This window comes from Anopheles coustani, chromosome 2 (genome assembly GCF_943734705.1).
Source record: "Anopheles coustani chromosome 2, idAnoCousDA_361_x.2, whole genome shotgun sequence".
Classification (NCBI taxonomy): domain Eukaryota; kingdom Metazoa; phylum Arthropoda; class Insecta; order Diptera; family Culicidae; genus Anopheles; species Anopheles coustani.
In genome coordinates this window covers 54,129,270-54,151,403 of record NC_071289.1, presented here as the reverse complement: position 1 = coordinate 54,151,403, position 22,134 = coordinate 54,129,270, and the positions used below count along the sequence as shown (strand labels likewise).

The window sequence follows — 22,134 nt, the reverse complement described above, 5'->3', positions numbered from 1 at the left end:
GTTATAACAAATTTTACAGCCGAAAATGTTGTAAACGTTGTCCTCAGCTACAGGGGAGGGGGGGTAATTGTGTGAAAAACCAGTAGTGTTGAAGTAACAACAACTAACCGTTATTAAATAATCATATTGGCAGACCAGGAGACGCATTTATATTTTCGGTTGCCAGCACAAACTTAGCAGTACAAGGCGATTTTAAACATTTGTAATTGAAGAAATAAAAATAATCCATCTAAAACATCATATCCATGCAAAACATATATTATAGATCGGTGGTCAGCCGTTCGTAATACCGGGGGGTGCCAAGACTCGAGATTCGATCTCACACCTGTGGCGTGGCACCCCAAATGAATGAAAAATATACAACATGAAAATATTGTAGTGTGACATTGTTGAAATATATTTATTTTATATGCTTAGCGTCGTGTATCCGAGGTTTCTTCGGATGAAGTAGCACGTTCAAGTAATTTTTAGATGATGAGGGTTTATTTATAATAAAAAACCTCTTCAATTACGTCTAGCAAAAAGATAAATTACTTGAACATGCGTACCTCTTCGAAGGTAGATAAAAGAATCCTGCAGCCATAAACTCACGATGCCTTGGTTGACGCTAGTTGCGTGGGAAGTTCAACGTTGTCCGTTTTATTCCTCCAGCGATTCTTTTTCGCTTCCGGTTGCATCAACGATGGGTCTTCAGCCTTTTCATTCGTTGCTTTCTCGGTATCGGCCAACTTTCGCTTCTTACGCCCAGGTTCCTTGCCGGCCTTTTTCTCGATGCTTGTGTTCGACCAGCTTTGCGGAACGTACGGAAGTGATTTGATGAGTTCCGTTGTATTTTCATTTCCAGCTTTCACCCGTTCCTTCAGCTTTGAGAGCAGATTAAGTTTCGTCTGGGAAAAATAAAATGTTGGTGATCGATTAACAAAAATCACATCCGAGTAATATACGAGGAAAAAGTAGAGACCTACCATATTGGCAATGGTCATGCCATTTCGAATCTTTATGATGGTTTGCTTTTCTAGCTCCAGTGCATCGCGTAAATCGTTGAGAGCAGACAAATATGTTCCTGCAAACTCTTCCTCTGTAGACGATTTTATGTCGATTGCATTGAGTTCATTTTTTCCAGCTTCTTTAAGCAGCGTCTGTGAATGTAAATAATTCAATGTATATGCAATCGATACATTTGGTTTTCCATTTGTGAACAGCTTACATTAAATTTACTCTTTTCCTCATCTATTAACATCATAATAGATGTACCGCGATTACCAGCACGACCCGTACGACCAATGCGATGGATGTACGTGTTAATATGCCGTGGCATATCGTACGAAATGACCACCTCGATATCGTCGATATCGATACCACGTGCTAACGCATCCGTACTGATGATTCCGTTTACCTTACCCAGGTTGAACCGACTCAAAACGGATCGCCTAGCCGTTGGAGTGAGCGACGATGACCACTCTTCTATTAGCAAATCAGTTCCAAAGAGTCGTTGCAGAACGAAAGAAAGACGATGCGCGGCGTCAATGGAGTTGGTGAAGACCAAAAATTTCTTGTAGCCGTTTTCGCGAATCAATGCGAATAAAGTCAGCGGTTTGATGCGGTACTGTGTGAAGCACACTAATTCCTTTAGCTCCAAAGGCGTCGTGTACTGACCAATGAACTTTCCACGTAACTGTTCGGAATTCTTGGCGTTAGTTGGACGCGCCGGTTTCATCATCATCGGCATATTCGGTACGGCTGTGAACAGTTTTGGGTGGAATAATTTGAATGTCTGCAGTTTTTCCGGATCGCGACTGAGGGTGGCCGAAAAGAGCAGTTTGTGAGGTTGACGTGGTCTATCAAAAAGTTCTGTTTGCGAGAGTTGTCCAGCTGCATGGCCCAGCAAATATTCATCCGATTCTTGCTTCACGTGTTTGTTCAGATGGTAGAGCCAGTCATTTTGAATCTGGTTCATTACACGATCCGCTTCGTCGATGATCAGGAATCGAAGCTGTCGCAATGTAAAACCGGGGGTTGAATGAAGATGCTCCACCAGGCGACCAGCCGTCGTCACCACGATGTCCACCTTCTGGATGTACTCTCCGTTGAAGCATTCCACCAGTTTCGTCTGCTCTAAATGAAACGATTGTTTTCTCGAGAGAACAATCGGTCGTAGGTTGGTACCTGCACAGAGTTTCTTGAACACATCGTGGACTTGCTCCGCAAGCTCTTGTACAGGAAGGATTATCAGGGCTCTAATTGCGGGTGCGACTCGTTTAAGCAGCAGTTGAACAATCGGTACGGCGAAGGCTAGTGTTTTACCGCTACCGGTAGGGGAAGAGATACAAACATCGCGCGGCCAGAATGGAGCTGGCTTACGGTGAGCTTCTAGTATCCACGGAATAACTTGATGCTGCACGGGAAACAATTGTTTGAAGCCCATGCTTTTCAAATTTTTTTTAATAACTTCTTCCAAATAGGGTTGTTTCTTGATTGAAGGACCTTTGGTGGAAAGATCACTCTCAATAACTGTAGGATGAGATAACCACGGCGGAAGAACTTCATCTGTTTTCTGAGGGCGATGCAATTTATCTCCTCCCAGAACAATAAAATCTCCTAATTTCTTTGCATCTATTTCGGATTGTTGCGTCTGGCCATCGACTTGGGTGTCGTTTTCCTTCGTTTCATCATCATCTGCTGTTTCTTGTTTATCCTGAGCATCTGTTACTTCCGGAACGAGGGTGTTCTCATCGATCCCAGGGTCAGCTGTGCAATCGGCCTGCTCCTCTGAATCTCTTGTAGCTGGCGGTTCCTCATTTTGACCCACAACTTCATCATTTTCTACCGGTAACTTTGATGCGCGCTTAGATTTCTTTTCCTTGCGAGACTGCAGCTGTTTCAAAATGTGTTCCTCTTGATTCCTCTCGTCGGCTTCATTGAGTTTCGTCGCATCGTAGCTGCGGAAATAACTTTCATCTTAGCGCTTATACATAATTAATACCAATATTTTTGATAGTTACCGATTTACTGTGAATAATTCCATATCACCGGCAGGAATGCACAGATTGGGCGCTTCAAGGAGTGGACAGACACGTGTATTTGTTTACAAATGCTGGCGATGTAAATATTCAGTGACAGCTGGTTTCATGTACTAAATTGTAAAACAAAGTTTAGTACAAATTATGAATTTTTAAAACTGATGTATTTAATTAAAATTATATTTTTTTCCGTAAACTTGTAGTCGCTTCCATAACAAACTTTCATATATTAACCGCAAACTTGAAAAAACCTTTTTTTAAAAGAGGAATTATCCGTTATTTTGATCGTTTCAATTGTATCGACTGCCAAAAATTTGACAGCTATACTGACACATTTGCCGCAAGCAAATTGAGGTTATGGTCGGCTGTGAAAACTGCTGCACCCCCTGCGCCGAGAAGTGTGCAAATTTTGCATACTGAATTAAGAAACGATTGTGCATGGTGACGATCTGTGTGCCGTGGCGAAAAGTCCGTATTCCGTTTGAAAATTGTATGTGCAGTGATAAAATATACAGTCTGTGCTTTATTAAAGTATACTCTAGGATTATCCATTTCAGTCCACAAGTAGATTAGCGCTACAAAGCTGCTGACTTTGGTATTTCGGTGGCGAAGAAACCCCACGCAGTAGGAGATCAAATTGCCGCAAGATGGAACAAATAATCAAAAATCTCTTAGTTGCTGATAATGATATGATACAGCAAGTGAGTACAAAAACATGAATTCGATGTAAATAAAACCTATGCTGTAGATCCCGGTTCGAAATAGCATCGAAGAGTAATGCCATGCTTGACTAGAGAGAAGCATGGCCTGATAGATGATTGATTGAATTTCCTGTAGTTTAAAATCGTTTCCTGTGTTCTAATCATCACTGCATGTAGTCGACGCAAAGTGTAGGAGGCAACAATAAATTTTTCTAATTTAAATGCATTTTGTATTATACTTTCTTCGTAGGCTACCGCGGAATTGAAAGAAGCGTTCAAAAAAGCAGAAACAATTCCCCAACTGTGTCAGATCTGCGTATCTAGCCCGGACACCCAGGTACGACAATACGCGGCAATGCTTTTGAAAAAGCATTTATGTAAGCTGCGTGCGTGGCGGGAGGTCCCAGTTGAAACTCAAGCCCTTATCAAGAAGGGTATGTTGGAGGCCATCGTGAATGAATCGGAAAAATCCGTCCGCAACGCTATCACAGCCTTCGTGGGCGTGCTTGTTAAACACGAAGCTGAAAAGGAGGACGGCTGGATGCATGAGGTACTAACGTTTATGTTCGAGAGCACCAAGTCGAGCGACCCGAAACTGAGTGAACTCGGTTCGTCAGTATTTGCCACGCTGACCGACGTAGCACCGGATCAATTTATGCCGCACATCGAAATGGTTTGTCAACTGTTTTCTGGTGCACTTGTGGCAACGGAAGCAACGGGAAACATGGCAACACCGGTTATCTACAATATCCTGCTAGGAATGTCCCATCTAGTGCCGTTCATTCCGGGCCGACAGGAGGTAGAACAGACGTACCAGGACTCGATTCCGTACGTGCTGAAAGCACTGGCTGCATTCGCCGAGCAGGATTCGTTCAAATTTATCGAAGCGTTCGATATACTCGAAAGTCTCGCGGACGAATCGTCCCGTACGCTCACACCACATCTGAAGTTGCTCGTTGATTTTTGCTTACAACTGGGTGGCAACGCCCAGCTGGACGATTCGATTCGAGTCAAAACGATTACCTTTGTGGGTTGGCTGGTAAGATTGAAAAAGAAGATGATCATCAAACAGAAGCTAGTCGAACCAATTATATTGGCGCTGTTTGCTCTCATGAGCACGGCCCCTGACGTGGAGGACGAAGACGAAGAGTACTTTGGCAGCAACGAGGTGTCGACCCCGAGCACCTGCGCTACGCAATCACTCGATGTGCTTGCCCTGCACATTCCCCCGAAGCAGCTTATTCCGCCGTTGATGGCACTGCTCGAACCGGCACTTGGCGGATCGGACCCGTTGGCGAAAAAGGCCGCCTACCTCTCGATTGCGGTGATTGCTGAGGGCTGCTCGGAGCACATCTGCAACAAATACCTCCGGGTGTTGCTCGATGTAATCAAGCGCGGAATCACCGATCCGAACGTGATGATTCGCAACGCGGCCCTTTTCGCATTGGGACAGTTTTCCGAGCATCTGCAGCCGGAAATTTCCCAGCACGCCGAGGAAATCCTTCCCATTCTGTTCGAGTTCCTTCAGCAGCTGTGCCTTCAGATACGCTCGGGTGGCAAGGAACCGCAGCACATCGATCGTGTATTCTACGCTTTGGAAACGTTCTGCGAAAATCTGGAAAATCAACTGACGCCCCACCTGCCGGTGCTGATGGAGCGTCTGTTCGAATCGCTGGACTCGCGCAACACCGTCCATTTGCGTGAACTGTCGCTAACGGCGATTGCTGCCACAGCAAACGCCGCCAAGACGCACATGCTGCCATACTTCCCTAGGTTGATCGATTGCTTGAAAGTGTACTTGGTAAAATCGGAAGACGAAGACATCCGCACGTTGCGCCCGCAAGCAATTGACACGTTCGCCGCGTTGGTACGCACGATCGGGAAGGATAACTTTTTGCCACTGGCTGTGGACACACTCAATCTGGGCCTTACCATGCTCGACGAGAGCGACGATCCGGACCTGCGCCGGAGTTGCTACAATCTGTTCGCTTCGATGGCTTCCTCGGTGGGCGAGGACATGCAAGGTTCGTTGTCGAAGATTGTCCAGGTGATGCTGGACAGCGTACGCAGCACGAAGGGTGTTGTACCGACATTCAAAGATGGAGCCGGTGATGATCTACCAAACCTGATGAACGAAAGTGGCACAAACGGAGTCGATGATGGAGACGACGACGACAAGGAGTATGATATCGAAAATTCGATTGAAGGAGACGACGACGATGAGGAGGAGGATTTGGCTGGGTACAGCATCGAGAATGCGTACATGGACGAAAAGGAAGAAGCCATCCTGGCACTGATGGAGTTTGCTGAGCATACCGGGTCCGCCTTTGCGCCCTTCATTCAGACGGCCTTCGAAGACATCTACAAGCTGCTCAACTACCCGAATGAAAACATCCGCAAGGCGTCAATCGATGCGGTGAAGCAGTTCGTCGTTGCGCTGCACCAGCTCGGCAACGCGGAGGGCGTGAAGCAGACGGTACTGATATTGATTCCCAAGCTTAGCGAAATCATCCGAACGGACGAGGAACGTACGGTGGTTATGTCGGCTCTCGATGGTTACACCGACATTCTACAGGAGGTCGGTGCGGACACGTTTGTGGCGGATGGACAGAAGGATGCCATCTTCAGCTGTATCGTGGATGTGCTGAACGGTAAGGTTGCCTGCCAGTTTGACGAGCCGGTGGACGAGGAGCAGGAAGAAAGCGAATACGATGAGGCGATCCTCGAGTCGGCTGGTGATATTCTACCAAAGTTTGGCCGCGCTCTTCCGCCGGAAGAGTTCGCTATTTATTTTGGTCGTGTTTGGCCGTACTTTATTCAGAAAATAGTAAGTAATAGGTTGGGGAAACATCATCCCATTCATAATCGTGATCAGTTGCTTACGCCTACTTGATATGTTTGCTTTTTTGCCAGGAAAAGTCGAAACAAAAAGATGAGGCGACGGACTCGCAACGAGCTTTTGCCATCGGTGTGCTGGCCGAGTGCTTCGAGGGCTTGAAAGAATATACGCGCAACTGGATTGAGACGCTGTTACCAATCTTTCTGTCGTGCGTCCAGGATCGCAATAACGACGTACGTAGCAACACCGTGTACGGACTGGGTGAGATGGTGATGCATGGAAAAGAGTGCACTTTTGGGTAAGTATGAATAGACTGAAAACTGAACCCTTTATTTCATTTATGGAAACTAGATGGACTCAGGTCATCAGAGAACTCGCATATTGGTACTAAATAAACTTTGTTTCTCTGTTTATCATAGTCATTATCCTCAAATCATGGCAGCTCTCTCCCAGCTCGTCTCGAAAGAACAGCATGCAGGCACGCTGGATAATCTGTGCGGTGCGCTGGCGCGGCTAATAACGACGAACTGTAGTCTGGTGCCACTGAAGAGTGTACGTAAATGGTTTTCTTTACTAATTTCCCCATTGCAACTTTCTCGTTGCCGTTGAGCTTTATTTGATTTTCTTCTCTTCACCTCTCTAGGTTCTCCCAGTGTTTGTGCAGTACTTACCTTTGCGGGAAGATTTCACCGAAAATTTGGCTGTTTTCCGGTGCCTCGATCTCCTGTACAAACAGGGCGATGAAAACCTAGTACCCCTGATGAGCAGAGTCCTAGTTATCGGACTGCAAGTTCTTTACAAGAAAGAATATCAAGACGATGGTATGTAATCTTGAAACAAAAAAACCTTTCCTATATACGTAGGTTGCCTTTTAAGTTTCGGGATTTGAAAAAACGGGTGATGCAATCTACCAACTAACAATTTTATCGTAAAGTTTGACGTTTTTGAGGCTATACGTAGTCAGAACGTTTTGACATACGAGCGCTATTTATGTTGTTAAAAAAATGTTAAAAGTTTCAACTCTATCAAATTATGAAATTAGATCGTGATCATTTTCGTGTGATTATTTTTTACAACTTTCGACGTGAATTGACACAGCAGTAGTGCATGAATGAACTTAATGCAACTTTTTCCGATGAAGCTCCATCAATGATCAGTATTTATAGATGGTTTGGCGAATTAAATCGTGGTTGGAGTTCACTCCAAGATTAATTTTGTGAAGGTTGTCCAAAATCAGTTGTTGTTCTGAAAAACATTGATGCTGTGCGTGAACGGATATTGCAAGATCGTCGTGTGACTTATCGTGAGATAGAGACAACCTTAGGTATTATTGGGACCAGCATATACTTAATATTGCATGAACATGTAACTGTCAAAAAAATTTGCTCGTGTTGGATTCCACACAATTTGTCAATCTCTCAAAAAAAGACTCGTGTCGATTGGTCGGAAGAAATGCTCGAAAAATACGATTGCGGTGACAGATGATGAGCCGTGGATTTACACGAATGAGCCTGTAACTAAACTGCAATCGACTGTATGGGTGTTTCAAGATGAGCCGAAACCAACCAAAGTTGTTCACGCACGAAGCACTTCCAAGCAAATGGTCGCATGTTTTTTCGGAAAAACTGGATATATCGCAACCAAACCTCTAGAACAACGCAGAACAGTCTATTCTGAGTGATACAGAACAATTTGTTTGGCAGTTGTCTTCCAAGAAATCAGGAAATTCAACGGCCGTCGACGGATCATCCGTCACCACGACAATGCGAGCTCTCACACATCGGCTCAATCAACTGCATTTTTGAGTACTCAAAACATTTGATGAGTCATCCGCCACATAGTCCTGGATCTAGCACCAAATGACTTCTTTTAATTCCCGTACGTAAAAAATAAACTGAGAGGTCAACGTTTTTCAACACCTGAAGAAGCGAAGATCTCTCAAAAACGACTCGTGTCGATTGAAACTTTAAACATTTTTTTAACAACACAAATAGCGTTCGTATGTCAAAACGTTCTGAGAACGGATAACCTCAAAAGCGTCAAACTTTACGATAAAATTTTTAATTAACATATTGCATCACAAGTTTTCCCAAATCCCGAAACTCAAAAGGCAACCCTCGTATGTTTGGATAATTTGGTTTTATTTGATGTAAATATTTGGCAATTTTGGCAATTTACCCAAGTTCAATTCCAACATATTTCTTCTGATACTCCACAAACATTTAGAAAAATCTTTTTACAAATCCGTGAATATGCAAAAATGCATTTGCGAATAATCCACCGTCCTTACCGTTCCAGAATGTAACAAATTGGTGCTCAACCTAGTGAAACAAATGGGCAAGGATTTCCCGGACAAATTCAACGAGGTGATCCGCGGCGATGCAGAGCTAGCCGCATTCGTACAAACGATAGTGCTCCAGTAGAAGTTAGCGAAACCGCATTTCATGCGCAAACTATTCGTAACGTACATCAATCCATATCTGCTGCATAATACGTGCATGAAAAGGGACAATGCGAAGTAAACTTATGCACAAGAAAACGAAACAGGTAGGCAGAAAAAAGAAGAGAAAGAAGAGAAAGATCAGAACATTAACTGGGGAGAGCAAGGGCTCGTCATTTGCGTTATTGTCGTATATCCTTGATCGATGGCAGAGAAAAAATCACTAGACGAGAAGTATGATATAAGTTTCGTTGAAAAAAGTATGTTTGGAGAAGTTTGAATAGAATTCTAACGAAAGCCAGCATAGCTGAGCCGCTGGTGCGTGAGAATGTGTGCATTTAAGCAACAATAAATAACTGCGCAGAGACGAGTACTCGACCATTCAGCCGACAGTCAGTCACGCTCTGTGCAGTCACGCTAATCGCCGTGCAACTACTAATCCACCTAACTCACCCATAGCAGGAAACAAATAAGCCACCACAACATTATTGAATGCCGCCGAACAGATCCAACATTACCGTAATCGTAAAACGTTCACATTTAAACATTGCTGTTGGTATTGAGTGGGTCAAGTTGAGATTCAGTTCAGCGTACAGCTTTCATAAAAAGTGGTTTGTTTAAAATTTTCAATTCGAAGACATGTATCGATATGTTCTTCCCTTTTTTCCATTTCTCTAACAACAGGTTGCAAATTATTTTGTACTGCCGTTTGCTAAAGGTCACGTTGATAAGTGCCAAAAGCGTGCATGTCTCCTCTGCTATGTGCTTTATAGTTCCTCCTTGCGCTAGAGGTCACTCTATGGTGTATTACTAATGGAAGAATAATTTACCATATCTTATAGATATACGTTAGCATGTTTTTTTACTAAAACTCATTTAAAGGAAATTATATAATCGCATCGTTAGCAACAGGAGTTGCATTTTTCGTTGGACGCTAATTATTCATATTTTCGTACACCCTTTCACAATTTATCTCAAAATAAAAATCTCTGCAATGTTGTTAAGCAGATGGGATGTAGAAACATTTGGTTTTTTTCAAATTTCCAGAATTCGATTTCCTCACGGCTTTTTAATTAAAATTATTATTAAAATCATTTGCATGTGCGACTCATAGAAGAACGAGGAGTCTAGAAACCAGAGAAATGGTACCGGATTATACTTTTACTACGATTATACTATTTGCATTTAAATACGAGTTAAAGATATAGGTACATTTTTTAACAATAGAAAACAAACATGTTAGGTAGAGCGGCAAGCAGTATAGTTTGATCCTATAGAACTATCGACGGTAATGGCATGTTCCTCGTGAAAAGGAAAATTTCAAATTTCAACTACTTGCATTGGCTCTACATCATCATTGCTGACTTGACTGCTGTCCACTGATCCGTTGGAACTACACCTCCGGAAATCATAACCTAAAGAATACTAGTACTTTAACTTTAGCCGACCACCAAAACTAAGTCACAATGCCATCGGCGCATTGCAACAAATTTAAAAACCAACAAAAGCTCTGAGAATGAAATGGTCACAATAGGTGTTTGGGCGCCTTGGTGAAAAATCTAAAAACATGAAAAGGAAAAATGCTACCGCAGATCTAGATGTAATTTCAACATTATCAACACCGTTCATTACCCATCACACATAGAAATGAAGAAAATGAAAGGATAGAAGTTTTAGATGTGTGGCGAAAGATTTAGAGAATGTGCGTGTGACGGTCGACTGAATCATGTTACGTGGAATATTAAGCATTCAGGACGCTGAGCTGTGGACTTTAAAATGTTGTTTATTGCATGTCTAATTTCTCATCTTTGATAGTAACTGAAACGATTATTTTCAAATTATACTCTTTACGGACTACGTGTTTTGTGTATGCGAGTTTTAAAAATACCACTTAACGAGCATGATGACATCAACAAAATAGAATTAAATCTACTGGAAGTGCCACAGACTGGTCATATTATATTTAGATTTTTTACGTAGGAATTTGTTTCGTGTGCAAAGCAGTGCATGTTATTTAAATAGTTTCTATTTCCTGCTAAGCATGAAATGTACCTACTCTTTTTTCGAGGATGCAATCATATTCTCTTTTTCCACAACAGTCCTCCGAAAGTTCGGGCATCCAAGGGCGTGTAAAAGGGCTTGGTAAAAGGACGTATTCGCTTCAATGGCTGTTGCGTTAAAAACATCTAAGTAACGAGCAACATCTATGTAATCTTTGGTCGATACAATCAATTATTTATAATAATCCATTCATCGAAGAAAAAATGGCCCTTTTCCAAAAACTTTAAATACTTCAATTAATTTTTGTTGAATATTAGGCAACGCGTAAGAAGTCAAACCGAAAATGTAAACGAACGAACACCAAATGTCAGCAGGGACATCAACCTGAGAATAAAAGTCTTTCTCTTTTGCTTCAACCCTCAAACGAACAGGACGTGTAACGTGATTGCTCTGCTAATCCGAATCTAATCGTTTCACATTTTAACAGGTTATGGGCCCAGAATCCCATAATGGCGGAATTAAATAAAACTCTCGGAATCGAAAGATTAATTGGACGCGAGAATTGGTCAACGTGGAAATTCGCCGTACAAACTTTATTAGAAGTCGAGGACCTTTGGGACGCTGTTCAACCAACGGTTAAAGCCGATGGAACATTGGAGGCAGTGGATCCCGTGAAAGATCGAAAAGCACGTGGAAAAATTATTCTATTATTGGAACCGCATAATTATTACCATGTGAAGGAGACTCATACTGCACAGAAAGCGTGGCAAAAGCTTTGTGAAGCGTTCGAAGAGACGGGCTTGACTCGAGAAGTCGGGTTGCTGTACAAGCTAATTCGAACCGACTTGGAGAGCTGCGGATCCATGGAAGCGTATGCGAATAGAATGATATCTACCTGCCACCAATTGAGCGCAATCGGGTTCGAAATTGCAGATCGTTTTGTTGGTGCGCTGCTTCTTGCCGGACTACCTGAACGCTACCAGCCGATGGTGATGGCGTTGAAAAATTCAGGTACGATCATAACGGGCGACTCGGTAAAAACAATTTTACTGCAAGAAGAAGAAGAGTCATCCCGTAGCGAGAGGATATGTGTCGCACGCGGTGATACACATACGGCACGCAAAACGAACCAGGGCAAAAGAAACGATCGGAAAGGCCCCAAGTGCTGGAAATGCAATAAATTTGGTCACATCGCCAGGCATTGCATTGAAAATTCAGCGAGTGCAAAGGGGAATGCGTTGGGTGCAGTGTTACTAAGTGTCGGTGAGGGAGCGGAGAGCGATTGGTGTGTGGACTCGGGAGCCACAATGCATATGACGAGGAACCTGGAGCTCTTGGATGCTGTAAAGTATAAAAGTGGAACGATCGTGGCAGCAAACAAAAATGCAATGCAGATAAAAGCATGTGGTGTTGCACGAATCTACCCAGCGGAGAGCGATCTAGGGGGTGCTCTACCAGTTCACAACGTTCAGTATATTCCTGATCTTTCGATGAATTTACTATCGGTGGCCCAGATAGTAAAGAAGGGGAATATAGTCGTGTTTAATAACGAAGGTTGCCGGATAATCAACAACGATGGCAACGTTATTGCGACTGGAGTAATGGTGAACGATCTTTTCAAAATGGTGGAGAGGAACACGCGTAGACGAAATGACAAGGTAATGGCCTGCTCATCAAGTGTCTCGATGGAGATCTGGCACAAGCGTTTGGGGCACATAAACGCAAACAGCTTGCGGAAGCTGGCTAACGGTGTGGTTAGTGGTGTGATGATGAGCGATAAAGGTGCAATCAGTGACTGTCGAATTTGTCCCATGGGAAAACAAACGCGCCTGCCGTTTAGTAGCAGTGGAACGAGAGCTGATGGATTGCTAGAAGTAATACACTCGGATATCTCTGGTCCGATGGAAGTGCCATCGTTGGGAGGTAATCGGTATTATTTAAGTTTTATCGATGATATGTCGCGACGAGTGTCTGTTTATTTTCTGAAAAGCAAGTCAGCAGATGAAGTATTAAAGTGCTTCAAGCATTTTCACGCAAAGGCAGAACGACAGTGTGGACGACAAATAAAGGTTCTACGAACCGACAACGGAAAGGAGTACATCAACGGAATATTTCAAGTGTACTTAGAGAAGCATGGCATACGGCATCAGACGACTAATGATTACACGCCAGAGCAGAACGGGATGGCAGAGCGTGCTAACCGTACCATTGTGGAGCGAGCACGATGCCTGTTATTCGAAGCGAAACTACCAAAACCGTTCTGGGCGGAGGCTGTGCAGACTGCCGTATACTTAATAAATAGATCTCCTACGAATGGCCATGATTTGACTCCGGAGGAGGTGTGGAGTGGTCGGAAACCCGATTTAGCGCATATTCGGGTGTTTGGTACGAAAGCAATGGTTCAGATACCAAAGATAAAAAGACGGAAGTGGGACCCGAAATCCAGAGAATGTGTACTTACTGGATTCGAAGAAGACACGAAAGGGTACCGACTTTATGATCCAGCTGCGGGGTGCCTATTGAAAGGTCGTGACGTTATTTTCATCAATGAAGGTGGTGAAAATAATGAGGAGATTCCCAAAGGTGCTAGTAAAGTATTGCTAGATTTTAGTGAAGCACAGGGGAGCGACCAGTTGTGTGAAGACGAATCGGTGCGCGCAACGAATAGCACAGTTGGAGTGAACGATACATCATCGCAGGCCGGCATGAATACTCCATCAACTACTGCGAGTGAGCAAGTGTCTCCGGCAGTGAGACGAAGTACACGTCAGCATAAAGTACCGGAAAAGTATAAGGACTATGTGATTTCCAGAACGAAACCAACAGGTTTTGCATCGTCGGACGATAGCAGTGATGTTGATTATGCTAGTCCGGAAGACGAACCAGATGGGATTGCTGCATGTCAACGAGAATTGTCCAGCGACGAACCGAAGAGCTTTGCAGAGGCAATGGATTCCTTGGATGCTGATAAGTGGAAGCAAGCTATGGCAGAAGAGCTGGAATCAATAGATGCTAATGAGACATGGACGTTAGTGGATTTGCCTCCAGGACGTAAAGCAATTGGGTGCAAATGGGTTTATAAACGTAAAACCGATGCAGATGGGAAATTGTGTCGATACAAAGCCCGTTTAGTCGCACAAGGGTTTAGCCAGCAGTATGGAAAGGATTACGACGAAGTATTTGCTCCAGTAGTCAGGCAAACAACCTTTCGTACGTTGATGTCAGTAGCAGCTAAAAGGAAAATGATGATAAAGCAATATGACATCAAAACCGCATTCTTGTATGCTGAGCTAGATGAGGAGATTTACATGCGACTTCCGTGTGGTGTGAATGCTGATGGAAAAGTCTGTAAACTGAATAAGGGTCTTTATGGACTGAAACAGGCGGCACGATCATGGAATTTGAAACTGGACGAGGAGTTGAAACGCCAAGGTTTTACCAGTTGTTTAGCAGACACCTGCTTATATCGAAAGCAACAACGAGGAAAATGGTGTTATGTGCTCGTCTATGTAGATGATTTGATAGTGGCTGGTGAAGATCCCGGAATGATTTCATCTTTACTTACGGGACTACAGAGTTCCTTTGAAGTTAATGTTATCGGGGACGTTTGTTTCTTTTTAGGAATCGAAATAGAAAAGGACAAACGAGGAGATTATTTCCTGAGCCAGAGGAAGTACATAAGCGACGTGATCAAAGCTAGTGGCCTAGTCGATGCGAAGATCTCCTACATTCCTCTCGACCCCGAATACGTTAAGACTGAAGAAGAAGGTGATGCACTTCCAAGTAATTACGACTATCAGAAAATGATCGGTAAGCTACTGTATATAGCGATTAATACGCGACCAGACATCGCAGCAGCCGTTTCGATCTTAAGCCAGAAAACGGTAAGACCCACACAAAGAGATTGGAATGAAGTGAAAAGGGTGGTACGATACTTGAAGGGAACAAGCGAGTTTCGTTTGCGGCTAAGCAAGATAGGTACAAGAAACGGAGTGATCGGATACTGCGATTCTGATTGGGCAGAAAACAAAAAGGATAGGAAATCGAACAGTGGTTACGTATTTCAAGTGAATGGTGGCACAGTTAGTTGGGCATGTAGGAAACAGAGCTGTGTGTCACTTTCAACCACAGAAGCAGAGTTCATAGCATTATCGGAAGCAATGCAAGAGGCAACATGGCTTAGATTACTTCTAAAGGAACTTAACGACGAACAAGAAGTTATAGTCTACGAAGATAATCAGAGCTGTCTTAAACTATTAGATGGAGAAAAGTTGAGCAATAGGACCAAGCACATTGCTACGAGATATCACTTTACGAAAGATCTAATCAAGAAAGGTGATATGAAATGTGCATACTGTCCTTCGGAAGAAATGATAGCTGACCTCCTTACAAAACCTTTGGCGAGATTGAAAATGCAGAAACTCGTAGAAATGATAGGTTTGGCTGTATAGATTTAGGAGGAGCTAATTGAGTAATAACTACGCGTTGAGGAGGAGTGTTGAATATTAGGCAACGCGTAAGAAGTCAAACCGAAAATGTAAACGAACGAACACCAAATGTCAGCAGGGACATCAACCTGAGAATAAAAGTCTTTCTCTTTTGCTTCAACCCTCAAACGAACAGGACGTGTAACGTGATTGCTCTGCTAATCCGAATCTAATCGTTTCACATTTTAACAATTTTGAATTTGGTTTTATTGCAAGATGAAATAATAGGTCCATTGAATTTACATGTTGTGACTGTTCAAAAAATACTTCACGGAGATCGGTGAGCGGTTCCTAGAGCCAGGAATATGAGGTTAAATGGTATTCTCTTAAAATCCCGTCGACCCATTTGTAAACCACCTCTACAAAAAAGGAGCACACATTATTTGCTTTTCAAATGTTTTAACATTTTGTATTTTATTACACTCATTCAAGTTTGCACCAGTTGTTTTTCCTCCTGCTCCGAAAACCTATTTTGTAGGGGATTTACATAAATCATCACAATGCTGCAAACAAACCAAATTTGTTTTCTAACTCTTCTAAGGCTACCTATTGCAATCGATATCTATTCCTTCGGTAGAGAAAAATACTAACAAAAATCAAAAATACAAAAACAAAAGATAAAGTATAACTTTAACTTTAACTGTTTCCACGCCACTAGCTTTGTGCTGATTTCTTATTTTCATTAAACGTAGGTGGGTCTTTCTAAAAATGCACGTTCTGTTTCCCTCTCTGCGTACAATTTGTATAGATGGTTTAAATAATAAAAATGAAATAACACTTGTTTCAGTACGTTTTGTTTTCTAGCTCGCTGTCACGATGGTTTTTTCAATTATTTCCGTTTCCGCACTCACAGTACCGCTAATAAATGGAATTGTCAAATGAGTTGCATTAATTGCTAGCTGCTATGCATCCGTTGCACACTTCGCGCTACGCGCCATGTTTTGAGCGGAAGTTCCTGTAGCTGCCGGATTTTGCTGCTACCCCATCGGTACCAGACCAGCCCATACAGCAGACAAATGAATATCTCTATATAATACCCATCGACCGTTATCGAGCACTTGCCACCACCGGCCGTGCAAGCCTAGAAAGGGAAAAGAAGAAAATGGGATAATATGTTGTTACAAAAGTGGTCGTTTTGATAGGTCAAACCCGGTTAGTGCTTTTCTTACCTCTTTCAGCATACTGTCCGAACAATCGTTGCCCGGTGTGTTCGAACAGTTCTTCCACGTAAGGTAATCCACAAGCCATAGTACGACCGTGGTCGGCCAGTTACCACCGAGGTTGCTGAGCGTGTTGAGCAGTGTCATGTAGGTTCCACCGACGGCAGGATCGCTAACGCGTGCGAAAAACGCCATCACTGCTACAAACATGCTGTACAGGGCGATCTGGTACAGACCATAGTTCGTCAGCAGCAGCACGTAGTAATAGTACGGCACATGGTGGTCGCGCACAATCGCCGGTGTTATCCAAACGATTCCCGCTGCTACCAGCGTTAAGCCTATCCGGTACGGAATCGCCTTCAGGTACACCTCCATCGGTCGTGTTCCGGCGGTATATTTGCTAATGGCCAAAGGAAGGATGATTTGCAATGGTACCAGCGGTACCACCAGTAGGGCTAGTTTATCCTTCGGTACACCGGCGTCGATAAGTTTCAGTGACGTCACCGCATCGCAAGCGGCAAATCCTGCCTTCGCCGTTAGAAGTATGGCCACGAGCGTGAGGATCGGTTTCATCTTCATAATGTCCACCAGCAGTCGGTAGGTTTGCTTGATGTCTAGCTCCAGATGTTCTTCGTGGCCCCGGTCAAGACTGGGCGATATTTCGCGTTTCAACAGCGCCACTAGTGTGGTTGTAATCAGGAAAACCAGACCCCAGAACCAAAGGTACCCGGAGAGGTTCACCAGCCCTTCGTCGGCTGGTTCCGTACGAAGATAACTGTTGCAAAACTCGGCCGATTCTAGCGCCATAAAGGCGACATAGCCGAGAAAGTAGCCGGCCGTCTGTCCCACACTGTTGCAGGTTGAAGCGTGACCAACATTGCATCGTTTCAGCATCGTTAGGGCCCACCCATCCACAGCGATATCCTGCGTGGCGGCGAGGAAGTTTAGCATGAAAAATATGCCCGTCAGCAGGGGAATGTTCAGTGTGCTCTCGATTTCGGTGGAATGATCATTTGTGCTGCCGGCAGGGGTTTCCGCGCCGAGCCAGCGGTTGACGTGCAGCGAAAGAATCAACATAAAAATGCCGATCAAGTACTGCGTTGGAATGAGCCATGATTTTCGTCTCCCAAAGCGCTTCCAGAACAACGAGTCGACGATCGGTGCCCACAGGAGTTTCAAGCTGAACGGCCAGTGAGCAAAACTGAACTCGGCCTGCAAATGTTAACAACCAAAGAGAGAGCATTAATGGCCACGCGATAACTGGTGATTCTTGCATAACAAACTATAGTGTGGAGATCTCATCCATCATCAACCATGATAAGCCTACTCTGATAAGCTTCCCACCAAGGGCACGATCGATGGTGTCATACTGATGCCCGGGGGTATGACCTACCTGTTGTTTGTAGCTAGCACCCCGATTTTGTAACAACATCGGTATGGCCGACGCCAGCCCGATCGGTATGCCTTGGAGAAGATAGAGAAAGAACAGGATCGCAATGTTACCCCAGTCTCCCCGGAGGTCGCTTTTCTCGTGCTTTTCTTCATCTTCCGACGCTGGAATGAGCGTTTCGTGGTCCATGCGGTCATTTCTCTTCCGACGATTGCTCATGTTTGTCCTCACTTGCACAAATCGAGTTGGCTATAGTAGATGTTGCAACTGCCACGAAGCCGCTAATCGAATGGATAAATTACACTAGAAGCACAACACCAAAAATATGTTGATTAGCCAGAAAAAAATCGCCCAAGCACGGCGTGGCTCACTATTGCCGCTAAGTACACGTCACTAAACTTGCCGGAACGGAATGTACGGAAATACTGGGACAAATGAATACGTGAACACACCTGTTAACCTGTGTCAGAAATGGAAAACGATAGATTTAGCGACATGCGATTGAACAAAGAACTACAAGCAGGGGCATGATATTAACATTTTTCTGACTACATTAGTTTGGATCCCGATCGTCAATGAAGTGCTTCGTTTGCAAGAGTACGTGGAGTATGTTTTGTTTGTTGTCGTTTTGGAAATTGATATTTGACAACAATGTCAACGACAAAAAATCGATGAATATGCGTGAAATGAGCCCGGAATTTTTCATCAAATCATCAAAAAAATAAAACAAAGAGAATGCACGTATTTGAGTTGTTTATGTTATTGTATGGTAATTACACAAAGTATGATAACTGTTAGTTTTTTATGCTAATTATCTTAGGAAAAAAAGATGCGGTTGATTATTTTCGAATTTCCACAAAGACTGTTTCGGTTTTACTCGGGGTCCACACTACAGCGCGACGTCCCGTCACGCAACGCGACGTTGCCTGACAGGCAGCCGAACTCCATACAAAAAAAAAAATGTCTTCTTCTTCTTTCGCTATGCGAGTCGGGGTATATCCTCCTACGCTAAGTTGAACGTTTGTTCCCTTACTCGTAATCAGAGGCGTACCGACTCTGTCCGAACTCCTATGAAGGGGCTCGTCCTTTAGGACCGGCTATAAAAGCCATATGTCCACCCGCCGTCCACGGGAGGGATAATTCCTTCCGTTGTCAGGACACAAGAACTCGTGGTCCGCTTGATTGACTCAAACAGCACGAGATGTGCGGCAGCTAGGATTTTTCTGACCTGAGCTCCAGCTCGGCGTGGCCACGCGGTCGTGCCGTAACCTTACTTTTCCGCTAACCCTTTCAGGAAACTTGTGCACTGCTAACCTCCGCTCTGAATCACTGCCGAACTGGAACTGAAAAAAAATGTCGCACAAATCGCGCTAGTGTAGAAACAGCGAAAAACGCGACGTCGCGCTAGCTCTTGTCAATTGTCAATTCGAAACGTAAACAAACCGACAGCTGGACAAAACGTAATTCAGTTATCAAACTCCGTTTTAATTGATATTTTTACCAAAGTGTTTTCGGGTGCCGAAACGTAAACAAACTGCTCTTCAACAAGTAGGAGATGATGTGGAAATATATACTTCCTACGGCGGGCCAAAATATCGTCGTTGTTTGTTTAAGTTTGTTTTCTCAGTGAATTTCAAATGTGGAAGCGCCAACTCACTCAGGGCGCATAAAACACGTAGCTAAACAAATATCATGCATTACTACCTCAAAATTCAATAAAAAATTTTAGCCGAGTTTGCGCCCCAATGTGATACATATTTCCACATACTCCCCTACCTCTGTCGCGCTTGGCTTGCGCGATTGTTCTGCCGAAACTGGGCTATTTTTGAAACGGGACGTCGCGCTGCAGTGTGGACCCCCAAATGAAATTACATGAATCAAGTCTTTTTCAAATCCGTCAAGGGATCGGGTTGTCGAATCTTCAGAATCCAAATTATCCCAACACTATTCGGCGTTGCGAATCGTCATCTTTTCCTTTCGGTAGTCGGACGTTCAGAACTGATTGTTCACATGTCGTACTAGAGACGGTATTTTCTGTGAAATTTCTTTCGATATTGTGCACGGGAGACGCCAATCTAGTAACAATGGCCAAGTTTGACCTCACGGCGAAGAATTGCCAGTATCTGGATCGCCATTTGACGTTCCCTTTGCTGGAATTTTTGCTCCAGAAAAATGTAAGACAGCGCTCATACAACGTAGCACAAAATCGGCGATGTAGATGGTGGATTTATCGCAAATGCCGTGTTAAATATTCCAAGTACTTCATGGAATGCCTATTAGAACGAAAAACTGTGTAATAGTAGCGTAATCCTTTCAGCGGACCGTTTGTGCAATATGTTTTGGAAACCAATTTCCTGTGAACAACTCTACCGAAAGAATATAACCTCACTTTTTGTGTTTTTTTTTCCTCCGGTAGGTGTACGACCAATCTTCCTTGCTGAAGTTTATCCTCGAGACCGTCAGCAAAACGAACATGGTCGATTACACGATGGACATTCGTGAGCGTTTGACCCTGGAAAAGACGCTTCCGGAGGAGTTGAACCAGCGACGAGCGAATGTACTTGTTACACTCAAGGAACTCCAGGCTGAGGTGGCACCGCTGATGAAGTGTATGGAAGAGTTGAAGAATCCGGATACGTTGAAAGATTCGAAATCCATCATACACGCGTTGCAGCAAACGCTGGATGTAAGTATTGTAGATTTGCTGCTTTATTAGTAACGTTGTCATCACTTTCATTCTTTCAATTGTTTTCTAGTACGACATCATTCAAAGTGCTCAAAAGTTGGCCAAGTATCTGTACGAGTGTGGCAATTACAACGATTCATTGTCCTACTTGTACATTTGTATGCTGGTGATGGAGCCGAATGATAAGAATTACCTGAGCGTACTGTGGGGCAAACTGGCGGTTGAAATTCTGACGCTAAACTGGCCAACGGCCCTGGAGGATTTGACGCGCCTGCGTGACTTTATCGAGAACTATAACTTCTCACCGATTCAGGTGCTGCAGCAGCGTACTTGGTTGATCCACTGGAGCGTGCTGGTGTTCTTCAACCACGCCAAGGGGCGTGATCTGATTATCGACATGTTCTTATACAAGCTGCAGTATTTGAACGCCATCCAGACGATGTGCCCACACATTCTACGCTATCTCGCGACGGCGGTCATCATCAATCGAGGGCGCCGTAACGCACTGAAGGATTTAATTAAGGTAATCCAGCAGGAATCTTACACCTACCGGGATCCGATCACCGAGTTTGTGGAACATCTGTACGTGAATTTCGATTTCGAGGGTGCTCGTAAGAAGCTGCACGAGTGCCAGACGGTGATCGTTAACGACTTCTTCATCATCGGTTGTCTGGACGAGTTCGTCGAGAACGCCCGTCTGATGATCTTCGAAACATTCTGTCGTATTCATCAGTGCATCACGATTGGCATGCTGGCGGACAAGTTGAACATGAAGCCGGACGAGGCGGAATGCTGGATCGTCAACTTAATCCGTAATGCGCGGCTCGATGCCAAGATTGATTCGAAGCTGGGACATGTCGTGATGGGTACGCAGCCGTTGTCACCCTACCAGCAACTGGTGGAAAAAATTGACTCTCTCTCCGTACGCTCTGAAGCGTTGACCCTGTTGGTCGAGCGAAAGCACAAAGCTAAAACTCAAGAATCCGGCGAAGGACACTGGAAGTATTACTAACGGGAGAACGCGCTAATACCATTTTTTAAATTGCCTGTTGCGCCGTATATCGCATCGTTGGTAGCGTAATTGGTCGTTTTTTGAAGACGTATTGAGTGTTGTTCGGTCGTTCGGAAACAGCACCGTGAGGCAAGTGACGTACAGAGTAGACAAACGTGTTCTGCATGAAAAGAAGATACATTTGTGCTTCGGGAATAACAACAATCAAGTGTTTGGGAGAGTGCTCCGGGGAAAAAAACTGCGTGAAACGAAACATTCACTTAATCAGCAGCTGCAGAGATGATTACCCATAGGCGGATAATTTGGAATAAAATACATACGCTAGTGAGAGATACACGCAAAAAACGCATGTTGGTACAGTTTTTACGAAAGAAGTGTTGTACAGGTGGCCATTACAC

General features: G+C 43.9%; 4 protein-coding genes across 7 annotated transcripts; 2 read left to right on the top strand and 2 right to left on the bottom strand.

Moving 5' to 3' along the window:
• Window positions 1-375: 375 nt before the first annotated feature.
• Window positions 376-3,072, bottom strand: LOC131265558 (probable ATP-dependent RNA helicase Dbp73D). The gene is made up of 4 exons (XM_058267843.1): window positions 3,003-3,072; window positions 1,208-2,939; window positions 966-1,139; window positions 376-887 (listed from the first exon to the last, which is right to left on the bottom strand). Exons 1-4 carry the CDS (start codon window positions 3,023-3,025, stop codon window positions 588-590), a joined length of 2,229 nt encoding a protein of 742 aa, XP_058123826.1. The 5' UTR covers window positions 3,026-3,072; the 3' UTR covers window positions 376-587.
• A 330-nt stretch (window positions 3,073-3,402) lies between these two features.
• Window positions 3,403-10,857, top strand: LOC131265556 (importin-4-like). Of its 3 annotated transcripts, none has more exons than XM_058267838.1 (7): window positions 3,403-3,510; window positions 3,578-3,721; window positions 3,972-6,548; window positions 6,635-6,858; window positions 6,980-7,112; window positions 7,204-7,381; window positions 8,859-10,857. In XM_058267838.1, exons 2-7 carry the CDS (start codon window positions 3,668-3,670, stop codon window positions 8,981-8,983), a joined length of 3,291 nt encoding a protein of 1,096 aa, XP_058123821.1. In that variant the 5' UTR covers window positions 3,403-3,510; window positions 3,578-3,667; the 3' UTR covers window positions 8,984-10,857. The 3 variants fall into 3 exon arrangements, with proteins under 3 accessions (XP_058123821.1, XP_058123824.1, XP_058123823.1); XM_058267841.1 differs by having other exon boundaries at window positions 3,416-3,488; XM_058267840.1 differs by having other exon boundaries at window positions 3,419-3,488; window positions 3,563-3,721.
• A 5,019-nt stretch (window positions 10,858-15,876) lies between these two features.
• On the bottom strand, window positions 15,877-18,628 carry LOC131265566 (acetyl-coenzyme A transporter 1). Of its 2 annotated transcripts, none has more exons than XM_058267852.1 (4): window positions 18,491-18,628; window positions 18,042-18,341; window positions 16,658-17,860; window positions 15,877-16,569 (listed from the first exon to the last, which is right to left on the bottom strand). In XM_058267852.1, the coding sequence occupies exons 2-4, from the start codon at window positions 18,255-18,257 to the stop codon at window positions 16,384-16,386; spliced, it is 1,605 nt and encodes a 534-aa protein (XP_058123835.1). In that variant the 5' UTR covers window positions 18,258-18,341; window positions 18,491-18,628; the 3' UTR covers window positions 15,877-16,383. The 2 variants fall into 2 exon arrangements, with proteins under 2 accessions (XP_058123835.1, XP_058123836.1); XM_058267853.1 differs by having other exon boundaries at window positions 18,042-18,498; window positions 18,577-18,614.
• A 1,385-nt stretch (window positions 18,629-20,013) lies between these two features.
• On the top strand, window positions 20,014-22,098 carry LOC131265569 (eukaryotic translation initiation factor 3 subunit E). Its single transcript, XM_058267856.1, has 3 exons — window positions 20,014-20,212; window positions 20,455-20,724; window positions 20,795-22,098. The coding sequence occupies exons 1-3, from the start codon at window positions 20,123-20,125 to the stop codon at window positions 21,734-21,736; spliced, it is 1,302 nt and encodes a 433-aa protein (XP_058123839.1). The 5' UTR covers window positions 20,014-20,122; the 3' UTR covers window positions 21,737-22,098.
• Window positions 22,099-22,134: the final 36 nt, after the last annotated feature.

What these genes read in the sequence shown, in the direction of transcription:
- LOC131265569 (XM_058267856.1), top strand. Translation starts at nt 20,123, where the DNA reads ATGGCCAAGTTTGACCTCACGGCGAAGAATTGCCAGTATCTGGATCGC. An exon ending in AATTTTTGCTCCAGAAAAAT is followed by an intron (nt 20,213 to 20,454) that starts GTAAGACAGCGC and finishes TTCCTCCGGTAG; the next exon opens with GTGTACGACCAATCTTCCTT. An exon ending in CGTTGCAGCAAACGCTGGAT is followed by an intron (nt 20,725 to 20,794) that starts GTAAGTATTGTA and finishes ATTGTTTTCTAG; the next exon opens with TACGACATCATTCAAAGTGC.
- LOC131265566 (XM_058267852.1), bottom strand. Translation starts at nt 18,257, where the DNA reads ATGAGCAATCGTCGGAAGAGAAATGACCGCATGGACCACGAAACGCTC. An exon ending in GTGCTAGCTACAAACAACAG is followed by an intron (nt 17,861 to 18,041) that starts GTAGGTCATACC and finishes TAACATTTGCAG; the next exon opens with GCCGAGTTCAGTTTTGCTCA. An exon ending in CGGACAGTATGCTGAAAGAG is followed by an intron (nt 16,570 to 16,657) that starts GTAAGAAAAGCA and finishes TTCCCTTTCTAG; the next exon opens with GCTTGCACGGCCGGTGGTGG.
- LOC131265558 (XM_058267843.1), bottom strand. Translation starts at nt 3,025, where the DNA reads ATGGAATTATTCACAGTAAATCG. An exon ending in GAATTATTCACAGTAAATCG is followed by an intron (nt 2,940 to 3,002) that starts GTAACTATCAAA and finishes TTATTTCCGCAG; the next exon opens with CTACGATGCGACGAAACTCA. An exon ending in AGGAAAAGAGTAAATTTAAT is followed by an intron (nt 1,140 to 1,207) that starts GTAAGCTGTTCA and finishes TTACATTCACAG; the next exon opens with ACGCTGCTTAAAGAAGCTGG.
- LOC131265556 (XM_058267838.1), top strand. Translation starts at nt 3,668, where the DNA reads ATGGAACAAATAATCAAAAATCTCTTAGTTGCTGATAATGATATGATA. An exon ending in CGTACTTTATTCAGAAAATA is followed by an intron (nt 6,549 to 6,634) that starts GTAAGTAATAGG and finishes CTTTTTTGCCAG; the next exon opens with GAAAAGTCGAAACAAAAAGA. An exon ending in GAAAGAATATCAAGACGATG is followed by an intron (nt 7,382 to 8,858) that starts GTATGTAATCTT and finishes TTACCGTTCCAG; the next exon opens with AATGTAACAAATTGGTGCTC.